This window comes from Lepidothrix coronata, unplaced genomic scaffold (assembly GCF_001604755.1).
Source record: "Lepidothrix coronata isolate B3197 unplaced genomic scaffold, Lepidothrix_coronata-1.0 Scaffold19, whole genome shotgun sequence".
Taxonomy (NCBI): domain Eukaryota; kingdom Metazoa; phylum Chordata; class Aves; order Passeriformes; family Pipridae; genus Lepidothrix; species Lepidothrix coronata.
In genome coordinates, this window is record NW_016690199.1 from 2,173,036 (window position 1) to 2,188,483 (window position 15,448).

The 15,448-nt window shown below is 39.0% G+C and overlaps 1 protein-coding gene across 3 annotated transcripts in view; it reads left to right on the plus strand.

Annotated features, from left to right (window-relative positions):
- BRF1 (BRF1, RNA polymerase III transcription initiation factor 90 kDa subunit) overlaps window positions 1–15,448 on the plus strand; it is a 176,963-nt gene that overhangs the window by 130,453 nt on the left and 31,062 nt on the right. For all 3 annotated transcript variants that reach the window (XM_017807459.1, XM_017807460.1, XM_017807461.1), the window contains 3 exons: window positions 825–906; window positions 1,004–1,059; window positions 2,902–3,158. In XM_017807459.1, the coding sequence (XP_017662948.1) occupies window positions 825–906; window positions 1,004–1,059; window positions 2,902–3,158 (395 nt within the window). The remainder of the gene's footprint in view (window positions 1–824; window positions 907–1,003; window positions 1,060–2,901; window positions 3,159–15,448) is intronic.

A 15,448-nucleotide genomic window follows, 5' to 3' on the forward strand; every position in this document is an offset into this window, starting at 1 on the left:
GATGGCCTAATTTGTCTTTGTTCTGCAGAAACTCTTCACTCCCAAACAGCACCGACTTTTGTTTCATTGATATTTGAGCTAAATACTGGGTTAATTTTTACATTTAAGTAATTTACAATTAAGTAATTGCTACCTATCTATTTATTTCTCTGATTCATCTGAATAGTCCTAGATGCATTTTACAGCTCCATTCTCACTAATGATGTTACTGAGACTAAGTGGAGTTAACTGCAAATAAGCCTGGATGTGGTTACTGAACCCAGCTCTCTAAAATCTAGAGGACTAACGCTCCAGCAATGTAAGCTGGTTTCCTTCACACAGATGTGGCCATTGAACTAATAAACTCAGTAACTCTGCCTAAACCTTGGCAGAAACCTACCCAGAAGACACATGTTTCTGTTTTGGTCGCACAGGGCAATGGTTCCCACTCTGTTTTGAATTACAGACCACCATCAACACACAGAATTACTTGCAGACAACCATATTGTCATAATAACCTCTCGTATCATCTGAAAAAGATCATAAACCCAGGATCATTTTTGGTTAATTACAGACCACGTACAATGAATCCTGGATGGTTTTTGGTCACCCCATCATAGTTTGGAAACCAAGCACTGTTTTTTGAAAACAGGTTGTTGCTTTTGCCAGCTTTAGAAGTTACTAGAACTGCTCTCTGATTGTCACATCTCACTCATGTTTTCTTTTATTAATGTATTTTTTAAAATGGAATATGAATTGACCTTGCCAGTGGTTTTTCAGTTCAGTTTTGCTTTATGGTTTTTGATTTGATTTCTGAAAGTAGATAAACTTGTTTTGTCTTTTAGTATATACTTAACGAAGCAGAAGCTCAGATAAAAGCAGAGCTGTGGATGAAAGAAAATGCAGATTATTTGAAGGAACAAAAAGGTAAGTATGTAGGACTGAAATTCTCCTTTTGGCTGGTGTTGCTGAAATATGCAGTCTGTATAATCTTCATGCTGGTTACCCTTTTGTCATCTTTCAGAAAAGGAAGCAAGAATAGCAAAAGAGAAAGAACTTGGGATTTATAAGGAACACAAGGTATTAAATTGTGTGTTAATTGTGTCTGTTTGAAAATGTTCTGGAAATTCATGACATCTGCTGATCAGCTCCCTGTAGGATTATGGGCATACTGGTACAGGTCACCACTGAACAAGGAAAAGCTATTGTATCTCTAGCTGTTATTGAATTACAAAGCTATATTTTTTCAGGTGGTGAGTAAAACGCTTTCTTGCCCAAAATTTTATTTTTAAATTGCTATTATGAGAAAATTCTGTGCATGTCAAAGTCAGAGCTAGCTCTTTGCATTTATGATTCCTGTTCTAATTGCTTGCTTATTAAAATACAGGTCTTAAGACATGCCCAATTTTTTTTTTAACCTGTGCATGGGGAATTTGTTTGTACTTGCCATACCTTTAGTGGCTTTCTTTGCTCTTACAATAATGATTTCTTTATGAAGAACTGAACAGATCCTTGTTGCAGTCACTTGAAGGAGTATTTTGTTCTACCTTTCATAAAGAATGCGACAGTTATGTTAACAAATGGCATGTCCTGTCTCCATGTTTAGCAGTTTAAACAGCCTAATTGGCCGTATATTCACGATTTACAGCATTAGTATTTTGTGTAATTGAGCAAGTGACAAGTCAAATCGTCCACATGCAACTAAAATCCATGTTAGTTTTTAGTGCATATATCCTCTATCTTTTTTTCCGACTAATGCGAAAGACAGAGTTTCCTGCTTCCCTTAGGTATTTCAACAATAAAAACAAAACCAGACAATGAAACACTGTTTTATACTTCAGAGTTTCTCATTCATCCTGAGCTCACGCAGACGTGGCAGTCTACCAGCAATTTTCAAAATTGTATAACTCGTTGGCACCGCCAAGTAGCCCAAACACCCACTTTTTTGTTCGGACAACACAGGAGTTTTTCTCTAACCCTGTATTGTTTCTGACAGCTCGAGTAGAACTTGATTAATGTGGTGCTTTCCAGTTTCAAGGTAGCACTTGACCCATGTAGGTAAACAGAGGGGTTATTATCCATTAAAAAATAAATCTCCTGCAGAGCTTGGTGTTAAAACCTTCCTTTGAAAAGGAAAACGCCAAATGAGAAACAGAGATTCTGGGGTGGGTTTTTTTTTTTTGTACCTACCCAGGCATGGGACATGGCTGGAAATGTTCTCTGGTGTCACTTCTCGTTGCCTGGCTCTGCGCAGCGTCAGCCCCCGCAGCCCCTGCCTGGGAAAGGCACTTGTCGGTGACGTTGCCGCAGTGCCCGTGTGTCTGCAGCCTCCTGCTTCCCTATCCGTCGGTGTTAATGCCAGTCCATGCTTAGAAAGCTGCTGCTCATGTTCTTGGCCTTTTCCAGTGAGGAGGAGGAGTTGGGTAGATGCTTTCCCACGCCGCTTTCAGACTTGATATAAACCAGCGTTGCAGCTTCGATGCAGAGTTGTCAGTGCTTAGGGGAGTCGTGACCCAGCTTCACTCTAAAGGCAGTTTTAGCGGGGGAAATTCTTTATTTCCATGCTGGGTAATGCTACCAGGGTCCCTATTCCTGTAACAGGAGTTCACTCCTCCCCCCCCCTTTTTTTTTTCATGCATGAGAAATGGCCCATCCTTCTTCTCTGGCAGCATTGCAGATACTAAGTAAAGAATTTGTAATACACTGGGCATTTGGCAAAAAAGCAAACATTTATCTCTCGGAGAAAAGAAACACTTTGGTCCCGTTGAGTGGCAGGAGAGGGAGCGCTGGCTTGGCCTGGGCATGTCACCTGCATCCCCACCTCAGCAGCACCTGAGCCAGGACTGCTGCCCTGTAACTCGCCCCTCTGCTTCATGGAAACTTTGTTTGTATCTGCATCACTAATTTTATATTTTAATTAAGCCAAAGAAATCTGCAAAGAAGCGGGAGCCAATTCAAGCCAGCACAGCAGGAGAGGCAATTGAAAAGATGTTAGAACAGAAGAAAATCTCAAGTAAAATTAATTATAATGTGCTAAGGGACCTGAACAGCAAAGGAAGTAACACAACAAAGAAAGAGGATGACAACACTGATGACAGCCCCAACACCAAGAAGCTGTCAAGAAGAAAATCTATTGCCAATAGGAATATAGCCAACCCTGTAAACAGTGTGGGAAAAAGGTACTGCAATTGTTCATTTATATCTCTGTCTGTGAGACTGTCTATGTATCTTTCTGAGCCAGACAATGTAGGGACTGAAACATTTGTTTGAGGCTGAAATAATGTTGGGGCTCTGTTTTTATTTATTTTGCCTGCAGTGTCATGGCGACACCTTATTTATAGTTCAGGTTTCAGAGGTCTGCTTTGGTGTGAGTTAATCATCCCGAAGCCAAAAAAAAAAAAAAAAAATCAATGGAAATTCATAAATGTGAATCATTAAGTCAGGGACACCTTTTCTTCATAAAATCCTGACATTTGCTGTCCTTCCTTTAAGTTGTCTGTATCAGCTGACGCAACACTAAATGTTCGAAAGCTTTGGCTTTTTGCTTGATTTGAAAAATACAGTTCCCATCTGTTTTGACAGCTAGCTGCTTTGATTAGCTTTTATTTTAGGTTTTTTCCAAACTTTTGGTGTTAATTGATGACACAAATATAAAGCTTTACAGTAAATATGCTTGTTGGTTTTCTAGTCTCTATTCAAAATATTTTATAGTGCCATGAAAGCTCCTGTTTTAATGAGTAAAATATTCAGCTTGCTGGGCAGATTTATAGTGTGCTATAAAGTGTATAAGGAGATTGATGTGTCCAATCTTCAATATTCAACTATTTTATCTGTTCTAAGTGTATGAAATCACGTTGATCTTCATTCGAATCATTTTGATGTAATTTCTTACTTAGATGTTACTTATTTATTTACTGCCTAAAAGATAACATTTTTTTTACTTCCAGAATTATAGGCCAAACCCCACAAGGAAATTTTGGTATTTAATTCTGAAATATAAATTGATGTCTTTGCACTGTAGTTCAGATTTAGGCACGTGTTGCAAATGGGTAAAGGACCAGGAAGGGCAGGAGGGCAACCACCTCTAGGGTGTGAGAAATAAAGAAAGAATGGGATACGTGGGATACCTGAAAACATGAAGCTGGGAGGGATTGTAAGTGTAAGTCTCTCAGAAGCTAAGCAAAATAAGGATTAGTGAACCTAACCCCTTGTTTTGACTTCACAGCAAGGCCAGAGACACAGGCTTCAGTTTTGGCTGAGAAGCCAAATGCCAAAGCCACTGGCCCCACTGTCACCAGGATACAGGTTTTTGCAGTGTATCAGACATATTTTCTTCTTTATTCTCTGTTTTTGTCTTCATACTTGTTCAACTTCTCACTCTCAATATCAATAGCTTTACTTTCCAGTTCTTATCACACTTTGGATTTTAGTCTCTATAGTTGCTGCTCAGTGGTGGTGTATGATCCAAGCATGCTAGTCAAGGACAGGGAAGATGCATTGGAGATTAACTTAACAGCATTTAGCTTACGCTTTGTTTTCAGTTTACAGGAATTAATGAGTGGTATTTCTGGCATTTCTAGGAAACTATGGCTAATTCTGTTGTCAGAAATGCAGTGCTGGATGGGAAATAGGGGCCGGGCAGGATCCTGGTTGCGTTTCAGAGCTCAGCAGTGACATCCATCTCGAGCTGCTTTGGCACATCCCAACCTTGTCACTTCTGAGGTTTACAGAAATGCTGGGCCCTTGGAAATCCTGTTGAAGTCAGCATGTTCAACTCTTAACAGGTGTTAAACTCCTTGGAAAATCATGCCATAAATATTTAATTTAACAGTGGTGCAACTTGAAAAGGTTTCTAAATAAATACAAATCAGTATTTTCCAAAAGCAGCTAATAAAACGTGTTTATTTTTCCTCTTGAGAGCCTAAAGTACGTCCTTAAGATGCATAACAGAGTTTCCTGATGATGATTAGCAGATCTTGGATACAATGAATTTTGCAGCAGAACACTTCAGAGGAGGTTGAGCGTATATGCAGATAAGTGAGTTAAGAAGATTTTGCACTCCTGAAGTAGGCAGTGTTCATGCTTAAATGTTATCAAGGACTTGGCAAACATTAGTTTGGGGTTTTTTTACAATTAAAGATTTATTACATACTTTTGATTTTTTTGCTAGTAGTCTTAATGCCATGCCTTTTAAATGGCATGCATAAATTTGCGTGTTCTGCACTGTTCTTATATGCTGAGCTTTCATCACCTTTGTTCAGCATTGTTCCTCTGAGAAGTGAATGGCTAAATATTTTCCCAGGGATACAAAAATCATGGTAATTTATGTGCAATTAATAATAATAAAACCCCTGAACGTTGATCATTAGAATAATGAGTGAAGTACCTGATGTATATTTTTCCACGAGCCATTTACAGAGAAAAAAATCAGATGATTTGGGTTGGAAGGGACCTTAAAGATCATCTCTAGTTTTGATGTGTAGTGATTTCCAGTCCTGCGTGTTTACCTTTATATATCTTAAATATTTAGTAAAAGGCATTGACTGCTATAGAACCATATGAATAACAGGCTTTGAGCTGGTCATTCAGTTTATCAGAGTTGTAGTCTGATTTTCAGGAGTTCTTGTTTTAGTCCTGATCACTGTTAGAAGGTGCCAGTACAAGGAGTACCAAGTTACAGGATAGAAAAAGAATACTCATTCTTGGTGATGAAAGCAGCGCTTCTGTAAAGGTATAAAATTAGGAAAGTGTATTTTTTATGTAGAGAGATAAATAAATATCTTTATTGCTTTCCATTGCAAGCCATTTTATGTGCCACACCAGGTTTGGACAGATGATGCAGTCAGGTTTGTCACATGTCTTAGAATCATCTTCATATGCAGTGTGTAACACCCTGGAAATAGGAAGTTCATCTTCATGTCCATCTTTCTAATTATCCCTTGCTATAAAATACTCTATGTTGTTACTTCCACACAGAGGACTTTAGATACCCATAAAAAATTGGTTACCCCAACCAGACATGGTGCAATATCTGGGTGGTTTTTCTTTTTTTTAATATAACATAAAGTAGCAGGTACAGTGTTCATCAGTTAAAATATTGGAAAAGCATTTGTTTCCTGATGTGATAACGATAAGCAAATTTTACAGTCTTGTAAAAAGTTGTTGATTTGCAAGAAATTTATAAAGAGCTGGAATGTTAGGCATGGTCCCAGGAGCAAGCTTAAACTGGGTAAGTCTTTCAGTTGGTGGCCCTTTTATTAGAGCTTTGTTGCTACTATAATCACTTAATGGTTAGTTGGATTCGAAAGGCGATATAGTTTTATCTACATCTTATTTCATAAAAAAATCCTGATTTTGAAATCTAAGAAATGTGTGGTATTTTCTGCAGTTTTGTTAGGAAGGTACTTTCAAATAATTCTTCCAAAGATCATGCAGGTTTCTCCTGTTTAGGTGGGTAGATATTATGGACATCAGTATTTTCAGAAGCAAACTGGGGTTTTGACATGAACTTTTTGAGCTTTAGAAAAAGCTGTGCTTTCCTCAGACACATCTCTCAGAATTAAACTGAGGCTATACTTATATCTGTCAATATGGCAGAAGACTAGTAATGATAATGTAAGTAATTTTAGGAAATTTTATGTTGTGTAAATGTATTTCATTCCATTTCTTAATGCATTTTTGTTCCAGTGAGTGTCACGACTGGTGCTTCATATGCAAAAGCCTTTTCATTCTCAGTATGTTGAAGATGTGGCACAGTGTATGTTACCATAATAGATGTTTCAACTCTGATTTCAATTACCAGTTGCACAGTTTATCTTCACTAATGTCTTCTGTGCATATGAAGCATAAGAATAATATGTTGAACTCTGAGAAAAGAACAATAGCCACTTCAAGCTACTTAAAATCTGAACTACAATTAGAGCTGTGCCATGCACTGGAGCACTTCAAGTTCAATATAAAGGGTTTTTAGGACTGGAAGCTTTTGGTTAGAAGCTTAATAATTTATTTTATATTTACTTGAGCTGAATCTTACAACATTACATGTAAAGTGAAATGTGTTGTACCAAGAAAATGTGGGAACAAGAAAGCTTTCAAGTCACTACTTTTAAGAAATTTTAAGCCTGTTTCTTGCTATGTGCTTGAAATTGGTAATGATATCAGAAAAGACAGGGTCTATTATCAGGGGACTAAATATGTCAGGTTAATCTCCTGAAGAATTTGCCTTGGAAGAAATGAAGGAGGACTGTGAAGCACAGTGGAATCCGCTGTAATGAAACAAGGTTGTTCTGAATGGAACCGTACAAATATATAATAGCCAACCAAATCATGCCTGCTATGAGTATGACAGAAGCCCTTGGAGGAGATCTCAGATCTGATTAGATTTAGAAATTCACCTCCAGATTCTCTCCATGCTCTCACTTGTATTGACTGACTTTCCATTTTGCTAGTACACGTTGGTGCATGGCTCCACCTGTGCTTTAGAGCCGTGGGGTCTGGGTATTGGGAACCGCGCGCCTTCAGCACCAGGGACTTGTTCTGCTGCTCAAGTTCCTGCTCCAGGATGCACTTTTTCATTTAACATCTGCTCCAGCTACATTTTTATTGACTTTTCAAATGGGTGTCACAACTCAAAAAAATCTCCTTTTTTGTTAGGGAGAATGTATGTGATGCTTTTCTACAGCCTAGCATTTGGCATCTCATTTACCCTGATAAATTACTTGCTGCTTTCTTGGCTCTAACCGGAACCACATTTCCCTGGAGGGGAAAATACGGGCAGAAGACCAGTTTTGGTGCTTTGGAGGAGCCTGACAATGCCATGCTGCCGAGGGAGCCTGGGGAAACAGTAAGGGGCCTTCAGCTGGCTCCCCCAGCTTCCATCCTTGTTTATAGTTGGCCCTTTCTGGTGTCCAGGATACTCCTCAAGGTAGGAGGTTATTTTGATGTCATTGGCTTTGCCAGATTAGTTTTGGTGACAGTGTAGCAGGAAGGGGACATAACCCAAACCAAATTTCAGCGAAAAGTATTATTAGTTTGTTTTATATTACTAGAGTGGTGTTTGTGGAGGGGAGGAGCGTCAGCTCATGTTTTCCACATTACTCAGGTCAATCCAAACCAGTGCAAAACAAAGCTCAGCTTGAATAATCTGAGGGATTCCTGGGTGTCTTAAAAACCTTTATATTGGTTAGACCCAAGTGATTATTAAGGTTAGAGCACTTTTGATTCACTATATCAAGAAGAGAGTTGTTGGTTCAGAATCTTTTTTGTTAGGAAAAGTGATATTGCGGTAATAGTTTAAAAATTTGGGAATAGGTATCTTAAAAGTTCCTCAACTGCAGCTGGTGCAGTGGAGTGTGATGGGTTGATGGATGTCTGCAACCAGTCCTACAGGTTGGCAATTTGTGATGAAGCAGAGCTTCTGAAGGGAAACAGATCCCTGTGTTAGAATCCTAGAATCATGAAGGTTGTAAGAGACCTTTAAGATCATCCAGTCCAACTGTCACGTTTGATGGATATGAAGCTTTGAAAGAGTCTTTTCCATGCTCACTTTGGTGGTATGCATTCTCTGTGCAAATTGGCCTTTTGAGATGGGATCTTAAGAGTGGTTTTATATGCCTTAATTTTCCACCATATATTTTTATTTCTCAGATGTGCCTTCAGCTCTTTGTCTAATTTACTTTCGATATCCTGTTTTTCTCTCTCTGCTTTGAAGTCTGTTACAGGGTTTGGAATTCATATGTATTTACTCTGAGATAATAATTTTTATTTCTTGTCTTGTGCTGCTTTAGGCCTTCTCTTTATATGTGACTAAAGTGCTAACACCAATTTCCCAACTGGAATAAAATTCCTTATGGAAGATACTGGGAGTAGTTGCTGAGATGGTAATTAGGAGTTTCTTCTATAGCTTAATTATTATTTGGTTGGTATTTTTGGAGTTTCCTCTGGAAGCAATCTCTTGTTGGCTACAGGATTCAGACTAGACTGTGATTCCTGGGTATGAATGTTCATGTGGTGGGAGCCTTCCCGTGGAGTGTGTGGAGTCAGCTTTTGGTCTGAATATTGTGTACATGGTGAATACATTTTCTAACCACTTTGACATAACTGTTTTCTTATGTGATCTGCTCTTTGAGAGTTTCTTAGGAGTGTAATTTTATGTGTGTTTTTGCTTTGCTGTGGTATATAATCATTTAAATCAAATGTTAATCAAAATGATTAGTCATTTTGAACAGGAAAACGGTGACATTTGATAAGTACCTCCACTTCAAATAAATCTTACCAGTATTTTCCAGTCTTGTAACTTTTAGAGGGACAGGCTCGTACAAATTATGTTTAGTATTTTATTTACAAAAAGCAAAACCAAGAAAAAATGAATTCAAGGCTTCCAAGGTTCTCCTTTTCAAGTCATGCATCTCCTTATTAAAGTTAGCTGTTTTGGGGGAGAGCTTCCCGAATGACCTTGAAAGGAGCTGACACATGCGTTTACTTGTTCACAGTTGATTTGAGGAGTGGATCTGCTAAAGCCTGTAGTGTTGTAACCTGGCTAATGCTGCAGGTTGCTGCTGTTCCTATGAGCTAAGAAGCCTTTTGTAATAAAGAGATAAATCAGAGGCAAGCACGGGAAAGAAATGGATCTGACCCAACATGTTTTAAAACGAGTGTGTGGGGTTTTTAACTTCTGAACACTGAAATGTGATGACCAGCAGCCTTTCCTTCTTCAGTAAGGGAGGGCACAGGAGGAAAAAGGCATCATTTCTGCATGTAACACCACATCCCAGAGAGGATGTGAAGTTAAGCAAATGCCACTGAGAGACTGAGGAGGCAGGAACCAGCACATGATCCAGGGCATGATGTGGAGGTTATCCCTTTGCCCTCAAATTAATTTCTCTTAATACAGAGATAGCACAGAAAAATGGGGAAAGAATTAGGTTTTTTTTCCCAAAAAAAATCCAAACCAAAAAAACCCACAACAGTTCCCCAAACGTGCCCTTCCAGAAGCTGGCAGGTGTTTGTCAGGATTTGATGTTTATTCTGATTACTCAAGCTATTTTGAAGATCAGTTCCCCTGATACAATAGCATTTTTATTTCACATCTGTCAGGCTTGATACCCCTGAAAATACATCTGCATTAAACTCTGAAACATGTATGGATAGTGTTTTGAATCGCTGTGCTCTGCACCATTGGGAAGGGAACTCCTCTCCAGCCATTGCCTGGCACAGCTTGCATCCCCAGCCTGCTGCAGGAGCTGCTTCTGCCACTCATTCCGTTATCATTCCAGCAGTAATTCCAGCATCTCAGGCTTTTTTGTTGAGCAGCACTGGTTCTTTAGGGTGAGGGTACTAAAAATCTCATTCCTTCATCCCTCAATCCTTTCCTTCCTTCTGCAGGAGTTGAATTCATTTCCCCCTGTTCTGCCAGTGAGTCAAGAGAAACAAAATTAAAGATTTTCTAGCTTGTTGTGTTACTAAAGTGGAGTCTTCTTCCTATAAAATTCCAGTTTGGGATTCAGTAGTTTCTGAATATTGGAATAACATGCCAGAATTTCAGTATGACAAATAACTCACCTGCATCTTCACTCTCTAAAATATAATTGGAGAAAAATGCCCCTGGATACCTTAATGATAGGGGAAATAATGTAAAGAAGTCTTCTTGATGTGATCTTTACCGATTTTTTTAAGTTCAGTGATGCCGCAAATCATCTCCAGTTGTACATCATTGGTTAAGAGCTTTCCAATTTTATAGTAAAGATTTTTAACGTTGTCAGGATTTAGTTTAGTGTAAGGATAAGGGAGCATGGTCTGTTGGGACTACAGAGGAGTGTTCCTGAGGTGTCATTTACTGGGACTTACGAGAGCCTTTGAGAAAGAGAAAGAGAGAGAGAGAGAGAGAGAGAGAGAAACTCTTTAAGATTGAGTGAGGACACATCTAGGGTTGTGTGTGTGTTTCAGCAATAACAAGCATCTGCCAAATCCAGTTCTTGGTTCCATTTTCCCCAAACTATTAGAATGCCTTCAATTTAAAACTAAAAAGGCATTGATCCGGCTCAACCTCGTGGCCCAGACCCAGGTCAAGTCTCCTTATTTTTACAGCAGCCTTCTTGTTTGTTTAATATAAATTGGTTATTGCTTTTCTGCCTCCCACTCAAGAAAATCATCTCCTTGTCGGATTCCGGGGGAGGTCGACTGGGCAGCACAAAAATGCAGAGGGGATTTTGGTGACCGAAATAATTTTGTCGTGCATTTTAAGACCAAAAAAGAGCAATTTCAGCCCAGAAGATAATTTTGTGTGACAGTTGGATTGCCAGCTCCTTGTTTATCTATGTTCTCATTTTCAGGTTGGTTATAAGAAAAGTCTCTGCGAACTTTTTTTTCTTCCAAATGACACCCAGTGGCTCTAATGGGAGACTTAACATAAATATGTATGTGCAGTCTCCTGAACTTTATAGCGTGTTAGCAAAACCAGTTATATGTGTTGCGGGGGTGAGGGGAGTGGGAAGAAACAAAAAAAATTGGAAGTGTGATATGTCTTGTTATCAAACCCTGGAGGTGCATGTCCTGCTGTCATGGCTGAGGGGGCTTCAGCACTGTGAAATGCTCGTTCTCAGTCTGTAGATTTTTCTGATTTCTTTTTTCTTTTTTTCTTTTTTTCCACGGGTGGAAAATGGTTGGTTTCTGAATTGATTTTCCTTTTACCCTTTTCCCAGCAGGGTCTTCTTGTTGATCTTCACAGTGTATGTCTGCTCATTTTTCTAGTATAAACCAACTCTGATGTGTTTTAGATTTGCCAGTTGAGTTGAGTCTTCAGCGAATATTTGTAAAATGTTGAAGGAAAAGGAACAAAACAAACAAAAAGTTAACTTTTCCTCACTGCAGTATGGCATATATTATTTTACCAAGGCTAATACCCAAGCTGGCAGAGCAGTCACATGAAGCTTCTTGTTCCTTGCTGTGTGCAGGCACTTCCAGACTCAATGGCTGGCAGCCACTGTGTGGTTCTGAGTGCAGTTCTTTCACCATAGCTGGGTAAAGTACTGGAAAGTTACAGCAGTTTGTTGCAAAACTTGAAGTACTTTTTGTTCACATAATATTTAGCAGGATCTACATAATTAGTTTTAAAATTGGCCAGTGTGCTGTAACTTAGTCATTTCTATAAGTGCTGTTCCATTACCTGATGATGCTTCTGGTGCACTCACTGACTTCAATTTTACCTTGCTGAGGTTGTTACTAAATATGGGATGAAACATTCTGAGATAACTTCTAAATGTGGTCTTGGAAGATATATGCAGCAAATTTAACTTCTTCTTCTGTTGTTGAATTTGCAATTCATTGTGAGTCAGAAATCTCTGCCCAGCATTTTCCCCTTCCTCCAGTGCAACACGAGGATACATTGAACAAACCCATTGCTGTGTTTAGGATATGCAGGAACCAAGGACACTTCCTGACCTGCTCTAGAGCAGCTCATACTCTTCTTTTCTCTCCTACAGACCTCTTCCTTGTGACCTACAAAGTATGATGGGAGGAAACCACTAACTTTTACATGCATTTTACTCTCCCTCCATGTTTCACACTTGAATAGAAATTTGTGCTGCCACAGAGGTCGAATAGGAAGGTACAGAGTACAGCATCTATGGACCTCAGGAACTGCCATCCATCTCCCAAATGCACATGCAAGTGGAGAACCTCTTGCCCTGAGCGCTCTTCCAAGGCATTGCTTGGCTCAGCAGCTCTCAAAACCTAGACAATTTGAAATCTTTCCTTCAAGCAGAACTGTGATAGCTGGGAAGGAAAGGATACAGTGAGGCTATTACAGCCCAAGTGACGTGGTGCAATAGACTTGAAATTTTTGTTGATCCTCAGAGGTGAGTGTAACCTTGCTGAACTGGAGCACTGGAAGATGCTTGGACATGGAGAGCACACTCAGGCCACATACAGAATAGCAGTGCCAGATGTGTACTCAGTAGTCTGTCATCTCTTTATTCAGAAACAGGTTTAGATGTGGTATTTATGTGAAAGAAATATATGCTGTTACAGCACAGTGTTCTTTAAAGAAGTTATCAACATATTTAATCTGAGTGGTTTGAGATACTTAATCTGAAGTATGAAGGACATGCATACAGATTTGAAAGTGGAATGAAGTGTCTGATATATTTATTTTGTAAGGTTATCTTTGCCTGTCTACAGGGGTAACATAGTAGTTTTAATAGAAAAATGGCTTTGCACACTTCTGCAGTGATTTTATCATGGAACAATAAAGAAACAAAATAATTTGGAATCATAACTGAAACCTCTTTTGCTCAAGTTTAGTGAGATAATCGTCAGATTAAAGCTGTAGTTGAATCAGTCAGTCATCTGATGAATTAATAACGGAGATTAAAGTCAACAATGAATCAATTTATTAGATGAATAGAAGCAAGACAGAAATCAGGGTAGTTTAAAACATATGACTGGCTATTACAAGGCAACATAGGCTGCTGCCTAGGTCTTGGAGACAGAGATGAGACCAGAGTCCAGTCTGGGCTTCAGTAAGTCAATGCAAGGGTTAATTCTGTGCCTGAAGGTGGCACAGAATTAATTAATTAAAGGTGGTTTAGACACTTGTTCTTTTTCCTGCCAAATGAACGGTGTGCAAGCAATATTGGCTTAAAAAAATTGATATGCAAATATAGCACGACTTAGACATGTTTGCACTTTATTCATACCTGTTGAAATATTACAGAGAAAAAATGATGGGAACAGAGCAGAAGAAAGGTGAACTGCTTTGTGTAGGTTGTTTGTGGAACAAGGTGGGTGGGAGAGCAGCTTGGGTTGTTTATATCACTGATGGCTGCCTACTGTGGACTTTGTGTGGGAATTCATATGTTAGGCTGTACCTTCTGAACCCACTCCTCCTCCTCCTTCTCCACCTCTGGACACTGTCCAGGAGATTAGGATCATTAATGACTCTTGGCGAAGTGGCAGTGCAAAAAAACTACTGTTTGCCAACGTGTTTATTCATTGCCACACCTCTTCAAACCATCTAAATGCAGTGGTGAGTTAAGAGCTTTCTTTGCCTAAAACCTGATCCAGTCCAATTGTGATTTTGAGCTTTGAGCAATCTGGAATATAAAAAATTGTTGGGCCTTACTATCAGGTTACATGTAACTTAGTTTTCAAGTCAGAACATAAACGCTCCAAAAGTACAAGAGAGAAGCTTGCTGAGAAAACTTTAATCTCATCATGGGAAAAGTTCAGAGTATATATACCTTAAATTTTCATAAATCCCTGTAGGAATAGAACTACTTTTTATCCATGCATTCCTATTTTTATTTTCCTGTTATTTCTGAAAATATTTTTGTTCCTTTTCAAGAGCAAAGCATTGGGGTAATGAAAGTATTTTGTTTAACTGGATTTCATACATTGATCTTATATGGCTCAGAGAGACTGTGTCATACATTTCATGAAAATAAACCTAAATACCAATACATAAACTCTAGAAGCATGAAATGACAATACTTAATTCTGTTATATTATAAAAAAAAAAAGCAGCGGGGGAGGGGAAGCCTTTCAGGGCAGAAAGACAAAGAAAGGGCTAATTAAGGATTTAAAGCCACTGAGGTTTTGTTGGAGGGGGGTTTTGCAACCAGTGAACTGAGTCGAATGTAAAGTGTGGTGTGTGTAAGCCAAAAGGAATCATAAATTCTGTGTGATGCAAAATAACTTCATAGCAAGTGACTGAGTAGCTAGAGAGATCTTGGATGGAAGGGAAAGGTTTCTATAAAAATAAACTTCATCTCCCTGACCTTTGCTGACCCTGGCTGCCTCTCTCTTAATCTAACCTGAAGAGATTAGAAAAACTCTAAACATCAAAAGGAACCGTAGAGCTATTGTCTCCCAGAGTCCCATTGTGTTCAGGAGTGATTTCCCAGGAAGCAGCAGCCTGCTCCTGCTCCAGAGCCTTCCCCCCGCTGGCACCAACAATGCGGCCCTGGCTGTAGGTCAGGCTGCCCATCTCAAACCCTGCCTTGGAAAAACAACCCACTGCTCTTGACATGATGGATGGGAAACCCGACTCCAGGATTCGTTTGCCCAAACTTGTTTGGAAGATTTGCTGGGTTTACTGAGTCAACATTTTTCAGGTGCTTCCTGTGCTTTATTCAGGAGTGGATAAATAACTCTCATTTTGTTCAGCCACAGACAACGCAGATGTAATTAAATCACATCAAAAGTTTGTCTTTCAACGTGGTTGAATCCTCAGCTTCTGGATTTTTTTAATATATATATATTCTTATGTGTGCATATATATATATGTTTGTATATATATAAAACCACAAGTTTTACAGAAAAATTTCTTTAAATGGCTGTTGGAGGAAAATGCAGGTTTCATGCATTTATTTCTACCTCACGGGGAGAACTGACAACATTTCTGAGATCTGATGATTACTAGGCTGTACTTTTCTGCTAACTTTGGGTCACAATTTGAAATTACTCCCTAAAG